Source organism: Formica exsecta, unplaced genomic scaffold, assembly GCF_003651465.1.
Source record: "Formica exsecta isolate Colony F162 unplaced genomic scaffold, ASM365146v1 scaffold196, whole genome shotgun sequence".
NCBI classification, from domain to species: Eukaryota; Metazoa; Arthropoda; class Insecta; order Hymenoptera; family Formicidae; genus Formica; species Formica exsecta.
This window is the reverse complement of record NW_021849259.1, coordinates 682556-698258: the sequence shown is the minus strand read 5'-3', so window position 1 is coordinate 698258 and position 15703 is coordinate 682556. Positions and strand designations below refer to the sequence as shown.

The window sequence follows — 15703 nt, the reverse complement described above, 5'->3', positions numbered from 1 at the left end:
TTCCCTCTCCCTCTCTTTTGCGGTAACAAATTCCCAAGCGAAATACGTATTGTGTTTACAATTAAGCGTACAATAAGCCGTACTTCATAGCGATCGTATATAATACTGTAGTTCCGACGTTAATGAACTCCCCACGGAACTATTTCTACCTGCATTGACATGATTGTGTACATTTCATATGTTGAAGCGTAGAACATATTTTACTCTGCAGATATAATGTCGTTTCTACATGATTCTAATTTAACATAACACACATCGTTGATTATAACAATAATAACAAAAATATTAATTAACAATTAATAGTTTAGACAAAAAAGCGAAGGTTTTAGTGAAATTCTAATAAAAATCTTTTCATATTCACATATATTCTGGAAACGCGAAGTAATATCCTTGATTTAGAATGTAGATTGCGACCAATAATGTCTGCCACAAGAATGTTCAAACTTCGAATCTCGATAACGGAATACTAATCGTGCATCTCTCTCTTTCCCTCTCCCTCTCTTTTGCGGTAACAAATTCCCAAGCGAAATACGTATTGTGTTTACAATTAAGCGTACAATAAGCCGTACTTCATAGCGATCGTATATAATACTGTAGTTCCGACGTTAATGAACTCCCCACGGAACTATTTCTACCTGCATTGACATGATTGTGTACATTGAAGCGTTTGAAGCGTAGAACATATTTTACTCTGCAGATATAATGTCGTTTCTACATGATTCTAATTTAACATAACACACATCGTTGATTATAACAATAATAATAAAAATATTAATTAACAATTAATAATAGTTTAGACAAAAAAGCGGAGGTTTTAGTGAAATTCTAATAAAAATCTTTTCATATTCACATATATTCTGGAAACGCGAAGTAATATCCTTGATTTAGAATGTAGATTGCGACCAATAATGTCTGCCACAAGAATGTTCAAACTTCGAATCTCGATAACGGAATACTAATCGTGCATCTCTCTCTCGCTCTCTCTTTGTCCTCTACAATTGGTACATATATCCTGAAACTCACTAAAATTACACAAATATGCGGATCTTATCTTATTGTCAGTGCGACATTCACTCAGAATGCCGTTGTCACGTAATTCAGACGCCCATTTTGCTCTCTGTAAAATCCGATAGGATCAAGCTAATCTTCCCATATGTGATTTATGTCAATATTATATTCAAATAGAAATACAATAAAAAAATATTTAGTATCGCGATGTGATGCATATTACGTCGCATGTATAAATTGTTTGATTTGTAAAATTAATTGCTTGAGAAATACAAGATGAATGTCGTACGACTTCATTTAGAACTGTGCTAACAACAAGGCAGCCGAATCTGATAAAAATTGTGATAAGACTAAGTACATAGAATACAGATTGTCGCGATTTTGTATGTGTCTTCGAGCTAATAATATAATTCTATTTAATCCTGAATATAGATAAGGAAAATTATTTTATTACCGCGTAACGTTAAGTTGCATACTGATTTCGCAACGGAAATATTACTGGCGCTCAGTTGCACTTCATCTCAATTTCAAACGACATCGATTTTATTTTAATTTTTAAATTCGCGGAATGGAAAATTTCGAACTGCGAAATACACAGTTGCGAACCGTGCGGAAACCGCGCTCTAATTTATCATTCCAAATTTAATAAGTAAATTTTAAAAAGTGTAACTCTAATACGTTATAAGATTCTATAATTTTTTGATTACTGCAAATGTCGGGAGTGAATATCGCAGAAAAATTTATTAAACAAATAATTCGAGGAAACTATCTTCTATCTTTAACTATAGATTTGTGAGATTGTAATTTCTGTAGCATAAGCAAATATACTAAAAATTCCTGCGAAAGAGCAAAAATGGAAGATACAAATCTGAACGAAGCGCTTACTATAAAAAGTACGGCAAAGATTGCGAAACTAGGCGAGCAGCCGGACATCGAACCGTTAAAAATTAAAGCGTATAAGAAAAGATGGATAATGCTGGTTATCTATATGATTTATAACGGAGTGATCGCCAGTCAATGGATAGAATACTCGATTATAACTAACATAGTCACTAGGTATAACATATATTTCTTAAAATTTAAACAGTCAAATGGAATGTAAGCGGATCGGTGTCTTCCCTTGTACATTATTCAGATATTATGGAGTGTCTTCGTTAATGGTCGATTGGACCTCCATGTCGTTCATGCTGCTTTACGCGGTATTCGTATTCCCAGTGCAACATATGTCAGACAATTGTGGTCTGCGATGGATGGCCATCTTAGGCAGTGGTTTGAGCACCCTGGGCGCATGGATAAAAACCTTCTCCGTTCACCCCGACAGGTTCTACATCGCTTTCATCGGTCAGTCTATAGTCGGATTTACCCAGGTTATTCTCTTAATCTCATTAAAAAATCTTGATAACTGCGTTGTATCTTCTTTTTTCTCATTTTTTTTATATTACTATACTTATATTTATAGTAATATAAAAAAGATCCTCTATCCCTCTATCACGTTTTCTTTTAATGACAATTTCTTTCAATGACACTGTACTTTATCAGACTCTGATCCTACCGATACCAGGGCGCTTGGCCGCGCAATGGTTTCCTTCTAACGAACTCTCGACCGCCACGTGCTTGGGTATTTTTGGCAACCAATTTGGAATAGCATTGGGTTTTCTCTTGACGCCTATAATAGTGAAGAATCACGAAAATCTAGATGACATCGGCAACGATCTATCACGTTTATGCTGGATCGTTGCAATCGTTACCACGATTGGATTTATTTTAGTACTCATACGTAAGTTATACGAAATCTATTGCAAACGAGACACGCTTGTTCACCTTTTATGATTGTTTAATTTTCATTTGTTATAATTGAAATAGATCTGAGTTCAATGCAAATAATATTTTAATTTCTACATAGGCTCTCATGACCATTTTCTAATCTAATATAGATGAAAAATGAAATTTTTTAATCTCATACATTCATTCTTAATATTAATTTATTAATATAAAATTTATTTATGCAATATTTTATATATTTAATTATAATAATTGAAAGTCAAATATTCTTCATAAAATAATCTTTCATAAATTTAAATTAAAAAGCTTTTCAATGCATCTCTCATATATTCAAATGTCTCATATGTATCCCGTACATTCAAATATGATTTTATTAATATACTTTCAATGTAGGAAGATTTCAAGGAAATTTTTAATGTACTAATGGAATGAAACACTTGATAATATCTATTGATATCTCCTCTTTTTAGTGTAATATTTCTCAATTTTCAATGCGGCCAGATATTTCGATAACTGATAACTCATTTTAATTCCAGTTTTCATCCGGATTTGTTTTTATTTACATTAGCCGATCGTCAGAGGATACGAACTAATTAATTAAATGGCTGGCGCGCTTTAGGAAACATATTATATTATTTTTACTTCTCTCAAAGTGCTTTCGCATCAGTATTCCAGGAAGAACCGAAACTGCCACCGAGTGAGACGCGAGCGTTGCAAAAACTGAATCGAACGAAGAAACAGGAGGCATTCTTCGTGCCGATTAAAAGACTCTGTAAAAACAAAAGCTTTATCCTACTCTGTAATTCTCACGGTTTGAACGTCGGCGTGCTGAATGTCGTGGCTACGTTACTCAATCAAATATTCCTCATGCACTTTGAGGTGAGCCAGTGAATTTCCAATTTGGATGTAGCAGATCGAAAAGAGAGAGAAAGAAATTCACGAGCAAATATTTCTATACCTTAACAGCATTTAAAAATATTTTCGTGTTTACATTTCGTACATATATCTAAAGTCAAGACATGTTCTAGAATGGAGAGGAAGATGCGGGTAGAATTGGATTAGCTATGATTATCAGCGGTATGGCTGGTTCCGTAATTTTTGGCATCATCCTTGATAAAACACATAAATTCAAGTAAGAGAATTTATAATTTCCTCGAGAATGCAACTCTAATTTATTTTGGCAGCCATAAGCTGCTGGTTGTCACAAATCATGCATTACCTATCCTTGTCGATTAATAATTTATACTTTCAGAGAGACTGCCGTGACTGTATACTTCCTCTCATTGTGCGGTCAGCTACTATTCGCGGTATTTATTTATGTCGGCATAAAATGGATGGTATATATGTCGTCGATTTTTCTAGGGTAATGTATCAATTTATATATATATATATATTACAAATATACATTAAAAAATTATAATAATTTAAATAATTCATTGTCCAAAGTATATCGTTAACAAAATAACAAAAGTTCGTCATTAAACTTCTTAAAGAAATATAATTGTCACTTTTCTATGACAATATTCAAAATCTTGTACGTACAAGTAAATTATGATACAAGAAAATTTTCAGACTTTATTATATATATTTTATTTTATATAATTTATATTTTAAATATTTCTTTATCTCATTTCTGCTATTATATAACTTCTGAGAATAATATGTTACTTTCTTGATATCATATGTTCGTTATAGATTTTTCATGTCGGGATACTTTGCGCTGGGATATGAGTTATGCACCGAATAAATCCTCAATATAACAAACTGCATTTACGGCGTAATATTCGTTATAATACTGGGAATATTACTGAAAGCGTACGGCGATATTCCGGTGCACATTGCCTTATGCTCGATTCTGTTGTTCGGTTTCATCTTAACCGTTTTAACGAAAGACGAGCAAAGACGGCAGGATGCAAGGAAAAAGGCTCAGCATGAAGGAACTGTGAAGCTCGATAATGTCCCGGAAACCGATCAATTAACTTATAATATCAATTAATAGATATAAACATCAAATTGTTCATGTTATATATATATATAAATTTTCAAAACATCGTGATTTTATACTGCTTTTTGATTGATGCTTTTGCATCTTCTAAGTAATATACATTTACACTTAATAAATGCGTAAATAAAAAATAATTCCGTATTTTGCGCAAAGCCGAACAAAAATTGCATTTTATTTATTACGCAAATATATAAAATCGTGTATTTTAAATGTTCTCTTAACAACAAAATAAATTTTTGTCAACAAGTAATATGGTGTGCTTTGCTGTTAGCTCTATCAAATAAAATGTAATAAGATTACTTTTTAATAAGGTTATCTAGTATCTAAAAAAGTAATGAATAAGCAATGAAGCACTTGCTTTTTTTCCTGAAGATTATAAATCCTTAAAAAAAAATTTTTTTAACTTTTATGATATTCTGGCTTTATTTTATTATATGCAATAAGAGCTTAATTAATTTTAGATAGCAATAGAACTTATACTATAATATGCATTTCGATTTTGATATTATATCGTAAATGATAGCTTGATTGATTTGTCTTTATATGAACAGTATGTTTGAAAAATAATATAAACTACATTGTATAAAAAATGAAAAATATGAGAAAAATGCGAATATAAATTGTGGTACAAATATATCTCATCGAGATTTTAAAACACATATATACATTTTTAAGTAATTGATATCTAAATATGAATAAATTTTTATATTTAAATGTGTGTGTAGATAAATAAACAATTGCAGAATACATTGCATAAATTCCGATATTTTACGTAAACACTTCAGAACTTGAAGCTTATTGTAGTCCTGAAAAAATATATATAAATATATCTATTAATTAATAAGAAATATTTATCTATTTTCCCGCTACAAACTCAATTTCGTTCTATCAAAATCTTTGCTCTCTCTATTTTTCTGCTAAATTCTTCTACATTATATGTATAGATTTTAATCTTTCAAATTCTGAAAAATTTCCGAATTTTTGGTCATTCGCCAAAAATAATGCAAGAACGCGAAAGTTCATCATATCGATTCGACCACGCGCATATCGACGAACAGAAGCAATCATTTCGGCGCGGAACTTTAATCGAGGAGGAGGGGAGAGGAGAAGAACACCTCAGAGCGCTGTTTTTAGTTATACAGAAAGCCATGGAAATGAACGCCGCATAATATACTGCATTTGACGCGTGACATGACGAACGCGTCTACCACTTGTTACTCAACCGGAATACTTGATATACTCAATCAGAGAACAAAAGTTCTCTCGACGCGCGAGCTATTATATCGCATGCTTTCGATCAACCCGACACTCGTACCGTCTGCCTGCGACAGCGTTGTTATCTCGATTTCGCGTGACTCGCGTGGCGTGATAACGCCCGTCTTTTCTATTTATCTTTCTCATCGCGCGCACAAACGCTAAGTCAGACAGAATTTTTCACAGATAGAATCGCTTCCTTATATTTACGGTAAATACTCACGGGCCTGTGTTCGCAAAAATCTTAAGCACAGACATTTCTGCATTTTACAGAATAAAGAAAGCTAATGAGATTTTCTCTTTATAAAAAAAAAAAAAAATCGAGGAAGGAATAATCGATTCCGATTTTGTGTTCAAGAATTTATCATTAAAAATTTATTCTTCTTTATAGAAATAAAATATATACTCGATATCACTCTAAAAAAAAAAAAAATACTTATAAATGAAAAATATTTATAAAAAATATAGCTAATAAAGATTAAATTTAAACAATGAACAAATTTTGATGAATAAAGAATTAACATCGCGGATAAGTATCGTATTGTTATGCGCGATCGATGACAGTCGGCAAGTTCTGAGTGTAGAACACACACTCGGAATCTCAATTAATGTCACTCAACTCAACCTCACTGTCAATCCAGCGATTAGTTAGCCCGCCACGTTTCTGGATCGCCCCGAGCGAATTTATACAGGCAAACGCAAGCAATGTCCATCGATCTTGCGAATTCGTAGAGTATGCATTACGGTCGCGCGTGCGATCTTAAATTCCAGACACGTCCTCAATTCACATAAGCTATTACAACACCGGTTACTACAATGGACGTGTTCTCGCTTCCATGTTTAAAACACCCATTGGTGAAAAACACTGATCCGATATGCGTCCGGATAATATGTATGTGCGTGTTTCATTGATACGTTAAATCAGTTTTTCACTTTAATCGCTTATAACTCGATTAACGTCTCATTTTTGAAGCAATCAATGCTCTTTTTATTTTAAATTTGAATATCTTAAATTAAAAAAAAAAAAAAAAATTCAAAAGAAACGCGACAATTTATTTATATAAATTCGAATATTTCAGATTTCTTTGGAAATTCGCTGCTGCTGTTGTTATAAATTTTAGAGCAGCATGTTTATTAATTTTCCTGAATTATTAATTTGCTATGCGGCGAGAAACCGTAGAATATATTCCATTATTGCGGTGACGTTGCACCCCGTATTATCACTATCTATTTGCGGATCAAGCATTGTAAAAACTCTGATACGAAATGCAGACAATTGCGGAGAACATATATTGAGGAACCGAAAACGTGCTCAAAAAATGTATTTTATAATACGATCATATCTGATCATATTATATAATACAATTTTTATATCATCTCGTTCTTCGAGCAGAATGAAATCAGTTGAACCGCACGTAGGCTCGATATAAAACTGATATATATCAAAAATAGATTAAATAATAATCTAATGGCATACAAAGACAACAAAAATTTGTTTGCCACAACGAACATTCTTAACACGTAATATGGGTAACAGCGTATTACGAAACGGCAACGAAACGAAGAACGAAATCGTTTTCGTCTTCACCTTGTTTCGTATTCACACAGCCTAGACTCTCCAATCTCATATACATCGCTTCGCATATAAAGACGGAATTGGCAGTTGAGCGAAGACCAGTCCAAAAATTTTCGGTGCGCGCTCAACAGCGGTATTAATCTCGGCAAAAATGAGGGAGACGGTAAAATAATATTCCATTCAAACAGAGAAGGATATTGAACACGTGCATTTCGCTCGATCTCGCTAATAAGCACTCTAAGAAATATCACTCAAATAATGATAGTGATGTAATGATAGTAGTGCAAGAGTGCTGATTTACAATGCTGATCCGCTGTTGGCGAAATGGCTCTCAAAATAAATAATTGCTTTACACAAAAACGTTTATAAATTAAAGTGTTATTTATAAAATCTTGATTTGTGCTTGGGAAAAATTTTATAATAAAAGAAATTTGTATAAAAGAATTTAAAAAAATTTATAAAAAAATCTCCCTCGCTAACCAATAAATTTAAAAACGTAACATTTGCATGTTATGTTTTAAAATTTATTGATTAGCGCGAGAGATTTTTTGTTTAATATATATAAAATACAATTTAAATAATATTATTATTTAATTTCATTATTTAATTAAATATTTCAATATTTTATTTTTATTTTTTTATGTACAAATGGATTCTAAATAAATAAAGAGCATCGCGAATAAAAAAAGGCATTCTTCCATATCTTTCGTATAAACATTCTCAAATACTCAATAAAATAAGGATAATTACCCGATTTATTCGAGCGTGCGCCGCTCTTGGCTTATTTACATTAATTTCACTTTTATTTTTTTTTTTTTTTCAGTTTATATATTTCAATATTTTATTTTTATTTTTTTATGTACAAATGGATTCTAAATAAATAAAGAGCATCGCGAATAAAAAAAGGCATTCTTCCATATCTTTCGTATAAACATTCTCAAATACTCAATAAAATAAGGATAATTACCCGATTTATTCGAGCGTGCGCCGCTCTTGGCTTATTTACATTAATTTTCCTTTTTTTTTTTTTTTTTTTTTCAGTTTATTCTCATCCTCCTTTATATCGGACTGGCGGCGACATCAAATTTATCGGGGTACGAACCCAGAGGTTGGCGTCCTAACGGCCGACGCTTTAATCCCAATAACAATCGATTGCATGCGTATTATGGTGCTCCGAGATTACAAAGCTACGAACCTCCGGACCATACCACCGCTATCTATCGCTATCCGTTTTTCACCACCACCACAACAACGACGACGCCGCGACCACGGACCACCGCGACCACCGTAAAAACCACGACGACGCCTCGCAGCAGAGAGCCAACGACGGCGTTAAACGAGCAACCCGAGCAAGATTTCGATACAAATCCCGCTCTCGCGATCGCCAATTCCTTCGCGTTTAATCGGCCCGTGTATGTCTACAATACTTTTCCATTTCTACCGGTTCAAATCATCACGCAATGACGCGAGATAAAAACTAGAATGAATAATAAAAATGCGCATCTATCTGATTATTGAGAAAAATTGCTTCTTGCAATTTTGCAGATCAGAAATATCAAATTTACTTAGCGTGTCATTAATCATTATGCAAAAAAACATAGCTTATCATAAACAAATTTATAAGATAAAATTTTTTACTCAACTCTCTCTAAAGGAATACTATTTACTTAAGACTAACATAAAAATTATTAAATATCTTATAAGAGATGGAATTTTAACTAATATCTTACCTTGATTGTGTTAATTATTTCTATTTTCTACTTTTTATTCTCAATTTTTTTTATAAATATAGGTTTATGTGTATAATAAAATATATGATATATAAATTATATATTCTGAGTTCGTTATATATAATATATATATATATATATATATATAACATATATAAAAAACATGTATATATAATATATAAGATTTTATATCCAAAAAATAAATACGAAATTCTCATTCTTAGTAAAATAAAGACATAAAATAAATGATGTTTAATATCTAAAGTTTAAAGCTCGTAATAAACATAAAACATGTATAATAATTTACCTTTGATAAAAATTTAGCGAAAATTATTGTCGATAACATTACTGCTGAAGATAAAGCAGTGAAAATAATATGATGTATCAAATGAAATGATATACCAAAAAATATTCTATATGCGTTAGAGATATTTCGATAGAAATATCATTTACAAAATATTCTTAAAAACTTACAAAGAACTGTAAGTAAATATCCAGATTCAATGAATTTAAAAAGAATTAGATAGTGCTAACGTGAAATTAATTATTACAAAAAATTGGTATCGTTTACATATGTTTATATATCCAATATATCTCTGAAATATCTTTGGGTTTTTCAAGTAATTACCAATATTTGCGACTATAAGAATAATAATGTGTATAGAAATAAGATATGCGAACAAGAAACAAATGTAAAAAAAAATCGTTTCCAAAATTTGAATTATATATATATAAATATAATTTTCATATAATTATATTATTTTATATATGTAATTATTATCACCGTAAATATCAATCAGCTAATGGCTTTGAAGAGACTACAGAAAAATAACTTCATCTATTTTTCAAAAAATAAATATTCATTTTGTCAAGAGAAAACATTTATCGCTTAATCAATTATATTATAAAATTTTATCATGCACATTATTTGTATCAGCATCTCTAATATATATAACAAGATGAATGTCTCATAAAAGAAAATGAGATTCAGTGATACGAAAAACAAACAAATAATTATATAATTTACACTCCTTTACTCACAGATCCGTTGCGTTGTCGAAGAAGCCGCTGAAGAGGGACATTTTCAAACGCTCTCCCGAAACGCTGCGATATATGTGCTGCTTTTCCTCAAACAATTAAGAAAAGAGTCAACGAAATACTATCTTAGAAAGTTTCGCGGTTTTCGAAAGATGAAAACAATGCAAAATACCGAAAGATTTTTACTTATTTACATCTTTTACGAACTTTTAAACTCACACTCGCGGAACGAGACGAAATGTACGTTATACGCGCACCGAAGATGACGTCATGGCGGGAAGTATTTTTTAAGCGCGAATTAGCAGCGCCACAGGATGTTTGTGTTAAACGTGCTCTGATTGGCCCAGAATGTTTTAGCTACTTTCGTTCTGATTGGCCAATTAAACGATTCGAAACTTTCACAGCATTAAAAGGAACGCACTCAATATGTATATATCTCATATGTTTGGTTTGTTTTCGAGAGTAGGTTAAATGGTAGAAAGCACATGTCTCGCATAGATAGCATAATATATTTGAATTGATAAATATATTTAAAAATATATCTATAGAGGTAAATATATATATATTATATATTATATACGCGCGTATTTTTTATTAATTAATTTCATTTTTATTTACGTGAATAGTATTATACAACATTAAAGAGTCCGTAAAAGAAAAGAGATATCGCACAGTGTATATTGATTTAATGTCTCTAATCATAGCTATTTTTCTTCTAAATCAGGTACGTTGATTGTCAAATCAAAAAACATGATGGGAACACAAGAGGCTTGCGGGATGAAACGAAAGAAGAAACGTTCTCACACGCAAATGGTGAAAAAATTTGCTCGTCAAAGAAACTCTGGCAACAATTTGGATCAGGACACCTATCAGTATATGATTCGCATTCTCGAGTTGATGCGCAAAGATTTCTCTTCGTCCGAAGAGAAACTGATATTTGTACAGAATGTTTATCAGGAGATGATAGGCCGCGAGATTGATTGTGCGCGTAATCAAATTGGATCTTGTGTCATGGACTCTCTCCTGAAATATGCTAGCTTGGATGCAATTCAGAAATTGATACAGGCATTTGAATCCTCTTTGAGGCAGTTGAGCAGCGACAAATTCGCTAGTCACGTTTTGCAAAAAATAATAATGGTCTGTGCTGATAGAGGCAATCAAGTTTCTATATCAATCCCAAGTAAAGTTTCAACGAATAAGACAGAATTGGGAAAAACTATTGACGCTGTCATTGAAGTTAAGCCATCTGAAGTAGACTCTTACAACAATATTGTTCTGAAGCTGAGCAGATATTTTCTTAACAATATAGAGGAATTTGTGTTTGACACTTATGCTAATCACGTATTACGGACAGTCATTAAATGTCTAGGAGGACTAATTGAGGATAATGAAACTAATAAGAAATCTACTATGCCATCTCTCACAGATAGGCGCTCTGTGATACAGGATTATAAGGATCAGTTGATACAAAGTTGTGATCGGTTGCAGAAATGGCCACAATTCCATCAATTTGGACAGCAAGAAATTACTTCTGGCTTAGTACAATGTATCTTATATTCTTTAAAAGACATTGACCAAAATTTAACAAAAGCCATTATCAAGAAAATTATAAAAGAATGTTTTAAAACAGAAGAAGACGAGAAATTATCGAATATATTTAACGCAGAATCCTCTAGCAGGATATTGGAAGCTTGTCTGATGGTAGCACAGCCGGAAACTTTCACGAAACTATATAATATATATTTTGCTGAACATTTGAAACATTTGTGTTTGACACAGAATACCAATTTTAGTGTGCAAAGATTATTAGATTATTGCATTACCAAGGAACTCTTCGAAGAAATATTTGACAAAGTGTCAGAATACTTTCCAAAAATCCTTAAGCAGGGTTTCACTGGGATATTAGTCAGCACTGGAAATGCATGTTTAAGACTGCAAACAAAACAAGGTGCATTTGTCAATGCAATGATCAAACTGCTGAAATGCGATACATCTACAGAGAATCAGACACAGCTCATATGGTGCATAGTGACTTTGAAAAATTCAGCTCAACTAAAAGCTATGCCAAATAATTCACGACCACTCAATTTACATGGAAGTTTAATAATACAAGCCATACTGAATTTCAATAAACCTATCAAAATTGCGAATTCCTTATTGGAAATGAACAATGAAGAGTTATTGCAATTATTCAGCGATCCAAAGGGCAGTCGAATCCTGGATGCTTTTATGGACAGCAAATATATCGGCGAGAAGAGTAGGGAGAAATTATGTAAAAAACTGCAAGGCATTTGGGTAGAATTAGCGAAAAGCACGCACGGATCTAGGTGTGTGGACAAAATGTGGATATGGGCGCGTACGAATCAAAAAATCCTCATTATGGAGGAGTTGGCCGTGGCTGGCAAATCTTTAGAATCCACAAAATCGGGCAAGATTATCTCCGCAAAATTAAACGTTCCATTATTCGCGAGAAATAAGAAGAATTGGTCGGAGTCGCAAGGTAAAGAGGAAAAAACTAAAGCGTTATTCGCAGATATTATCGGAAAGACTCCTACGAAATAAAAAATAGGGAAATATAATATAGCACGTCACAATATATAACGACTTCTTGTATATATTTATTAAATAAATGGCAAAATATTTGTATATTGTTTTTTTCGTTATATCAATTAGTTCTCCACAAAGGATTAAAAAAATCGAGTTAGTGCGTAATGCCTTATTATCTCCTTATTTTCGCGGAAAATATTACGATGTATGTTTATGATTATTTAAAATTAAGAGCATAAAATATTTAATTGAAAAAAATCAGATTTATACAATTAAATTTATCCCATTTTTAGCTAAATAAGTCGTAGGTACAATGAAAAGATCTGTTGATATTATTTCCTTTACGTTCTGACATAGAATAATCATTATATATTTCGTTAGTTTACAAATACATTTTATAATATCCATATCATACATCCCCGCAACGCAATATGCCTAGGAAAAATTACAATAATTCATAGTCTAGATTTGAGCAAAGTTTCCTAATGCGTATGATCGATAAATCCACTTCATCTTCCCGTGTGTGACTAGACTTAAATATACGTGATAATTATATCCTGAGGTGTGTGCGCGTAAAGTAAAAGATTCTAAGTTACATTAATCTCGTTACAATCATTAAATCTATCAATTGACTAGGATAAAATCGATGCGATTCATTTGTTCATGTATGAAACATCGAGAGCAGCGTAGATACGCAATAAAATCAAATCACTTTTTGTGTATCGGTGTAACTTTATGTTGCGTACATATCAATTTTATCTTGCACGATACATTTATGTTATTTTCATAACGATATTCTGCGATGTAATATTGAGATACAGTAAAAAGTTATATTCACATGTGAAATAACAGTACTCGTTCGTTTTACAAGAATAAAAACTAACTCGTCATAATTTTATGCATCATAGATTCAACCGATATTAAAAGTAAAAAACATTTCTGCCATTATTGCGTATATACATATATAAAGAATCAAATGCTTTACCAGATTCTTATGAACAAGTGAAGAAAAGAAAGCATTTTCTAAATTGCATCCAAACAAAGTTTGCCAATTGAACTTTGCTTCGCATATATGAAGAATTTAAATTACTAATGACGAAATGAAGAAAACGTCTACGCTAACGGGAGGAATTATTTTCGTAATACTACATTTACTGCTAATGTCGATTCGGAGCAGTACGAAATGCTGCGATTCATTGATCGAAGATATAGAGATTCATTCTGTTATCTATTATTCTTTCAATTGCAGAAAACGTTTAAGACACACATTATTTCTATTGTTTGCTTTAATCCTAGATAATAAATGGATTGCGAAAATTTACGATTCAATAGTAGATAATAAAAAGCGGAATGGCTGGCACATGATGCTGATAAACGTGTACATTTATGACAGTGCTGTGCATATTTCGTCGGCGTTATCTATCCGAAAAAACGCAAATATTTATGCAATCGTTTACACTATTTGATATGAAATCAGTCGCTCATTTTTGCGTGATTAATTGATAAATTCTAAAAACACATTTTTATCATACCGACGTTCCACTCAAAGTCCGCAAAAAATCGTATTTTATCTGGGAAGTTTCCAAATTTTCAGAAGATGTGCTCCAATATCTTTTAGATATCTTTTGAACCGTCGTACTGTTATTATATAGTATAATTCAAAAATGGAATATCAAAGCTGATCGATCACATATGAAGATTCGTATTTTTCTAATCGATTAAATAATCATTTGCTATCGTACATTATCGCCTATTGAAACGCCGGGACTAGAGAGTATCTATCCAGAAGATAACTGATCGTATATCGAACCAGCATTTTTCAATGCTCTCTCTCTCTCTCTCTCTCTCTCTGTCACAAGTGAATAATCAATTTGCTCACAGTTACATTGAACTAGATTCTTGTTCAGACTCGTCCACATTTCCAGATATATTACAAAAGAAATCTCAGTTTCGTAGAAAGAAAATGACAACGATGAGAGTACGCAGAAGATGTATGATCGGTGAAGGATCTGCAGAAGATGGACGAATTAAAGAGAATTGACGCGGAAGGAATTCATTTTGTTGAAATACCTAATATCCAAAAATTAAAATTTGTCTCTATAGAATTGTTACATTTTTTTCTACTCTTCTCTTTCCTTTTAATCTTCATTCTCTCACACACAATTAGGAAATGAAAAGAAAAACGAAACCTAACAGATTGATTATCGCTTTCGAAAATCAGACATTCAGATTTTCAGGAATGGATTCCCCCCATTCGTTTCAATTCATCCACTTTTTACAGAAAAGACTCCTCCTGGGATTTGCGCAATTAACGCGACTCGAAGTCGATCGATTTAATCGATCGGTTGTTTTTAGCACCGCGACGTCACTTTCCCTTCGAGACGGACGCCATCGGCGTGGCGTCGACCTCGTTGACGCTCGTGGAAAGATTCGCGGCAACGACCCGTGGCGGACTGCGCGAAGCCGATCTTCGTGGCTCGCGCGGCGGCAGGTTGTTACAGGTCGTGTGATGACCGGCCTCCCAATCGCGATGCTGACAAAACGAACCGCAGTACCGAGCGATCCCACAGCCGCCGCAAGTCTCCAGAGCGGGCCTACCACAATTCCAACAACTCTGGAAAAAGCACGGAAAATTTTCTAATTGGAACTCTACCGATGAGATTCTCTATATTCCCATTTAAGTAATTTAATATTTAATTTTTGAACAACATAAAAATTTAAAAATAAAGAATATCTGGAAAAAATAGAACATCTAAATAAATT

At 32.5% G+C, this 15703-nt stretch overlaps 3 protein-coding genes and 1 pseudogene across 3 annotated transcripts in view; 3 read left to right on the top strand and 1 right to left on the bottom strand.

The window, feature by feature from the left end:
- Window positions 1–1539: 1539 nt before the first annotated feature.
- LOC115234192 lies at window positions 1540–6369 on the top strand (annotated as a pseudogene).
- Window positions 6370–7776: 1407 nt separating this feature from the next.
- Window positions 7777–9089, top strand: LOC115234193. The gene is made up of 2 exons (XM_029805014.1): window positions 7777–7788; window positions 8667–9089. Exons 1-2 carry the CDS (start codon window positions 7777–7779, stop codon window positions 9087–9089), a joined length of 435 nt encoding a protein of 144 aa, XP_029660874.1.
- Window positions 9090–10810: 1721 nt separating this feature from the next.
- Window positions 10811–13039, top strand: LOC115234202 (nucleolar protein 9). The gene is made up of 2 exons (XM_029805026.1): window positions 10811–10943; window positions 11118–13039. The coding sequence occupies exon 2, from the start codon at window positions 11144–11146 to the stop codon at window positions 12953–12955; it is 1812 nt and encodes a 603-aa protein (XP_029660886.1). The 5' UTR covers window positions 10811–10943; window positions 11118–11143; the 3' UTR covers window positions 12956–13039.
- Window positions 13040–14612: 1573 nt separating this feature from the next.
- The window catches only part of LOC115234201 (protein CBFA2T1), a 56440-nt gene continuing 55349 nt past the window's right edge, over window positions 14613–15703 (bottom strand). The window contains exon 8 of the mRNA XM_029805025.1: window positions 14613–15554. Within this exon, the coding sequence (XP_029660885.1) occupies window positions 15306–15554 (249 nt within the window). The 3' untranslated portion in view covers window positions 14613–15305. The remainder of the gene's footprint in view (window positions 15555–15703) is intronic.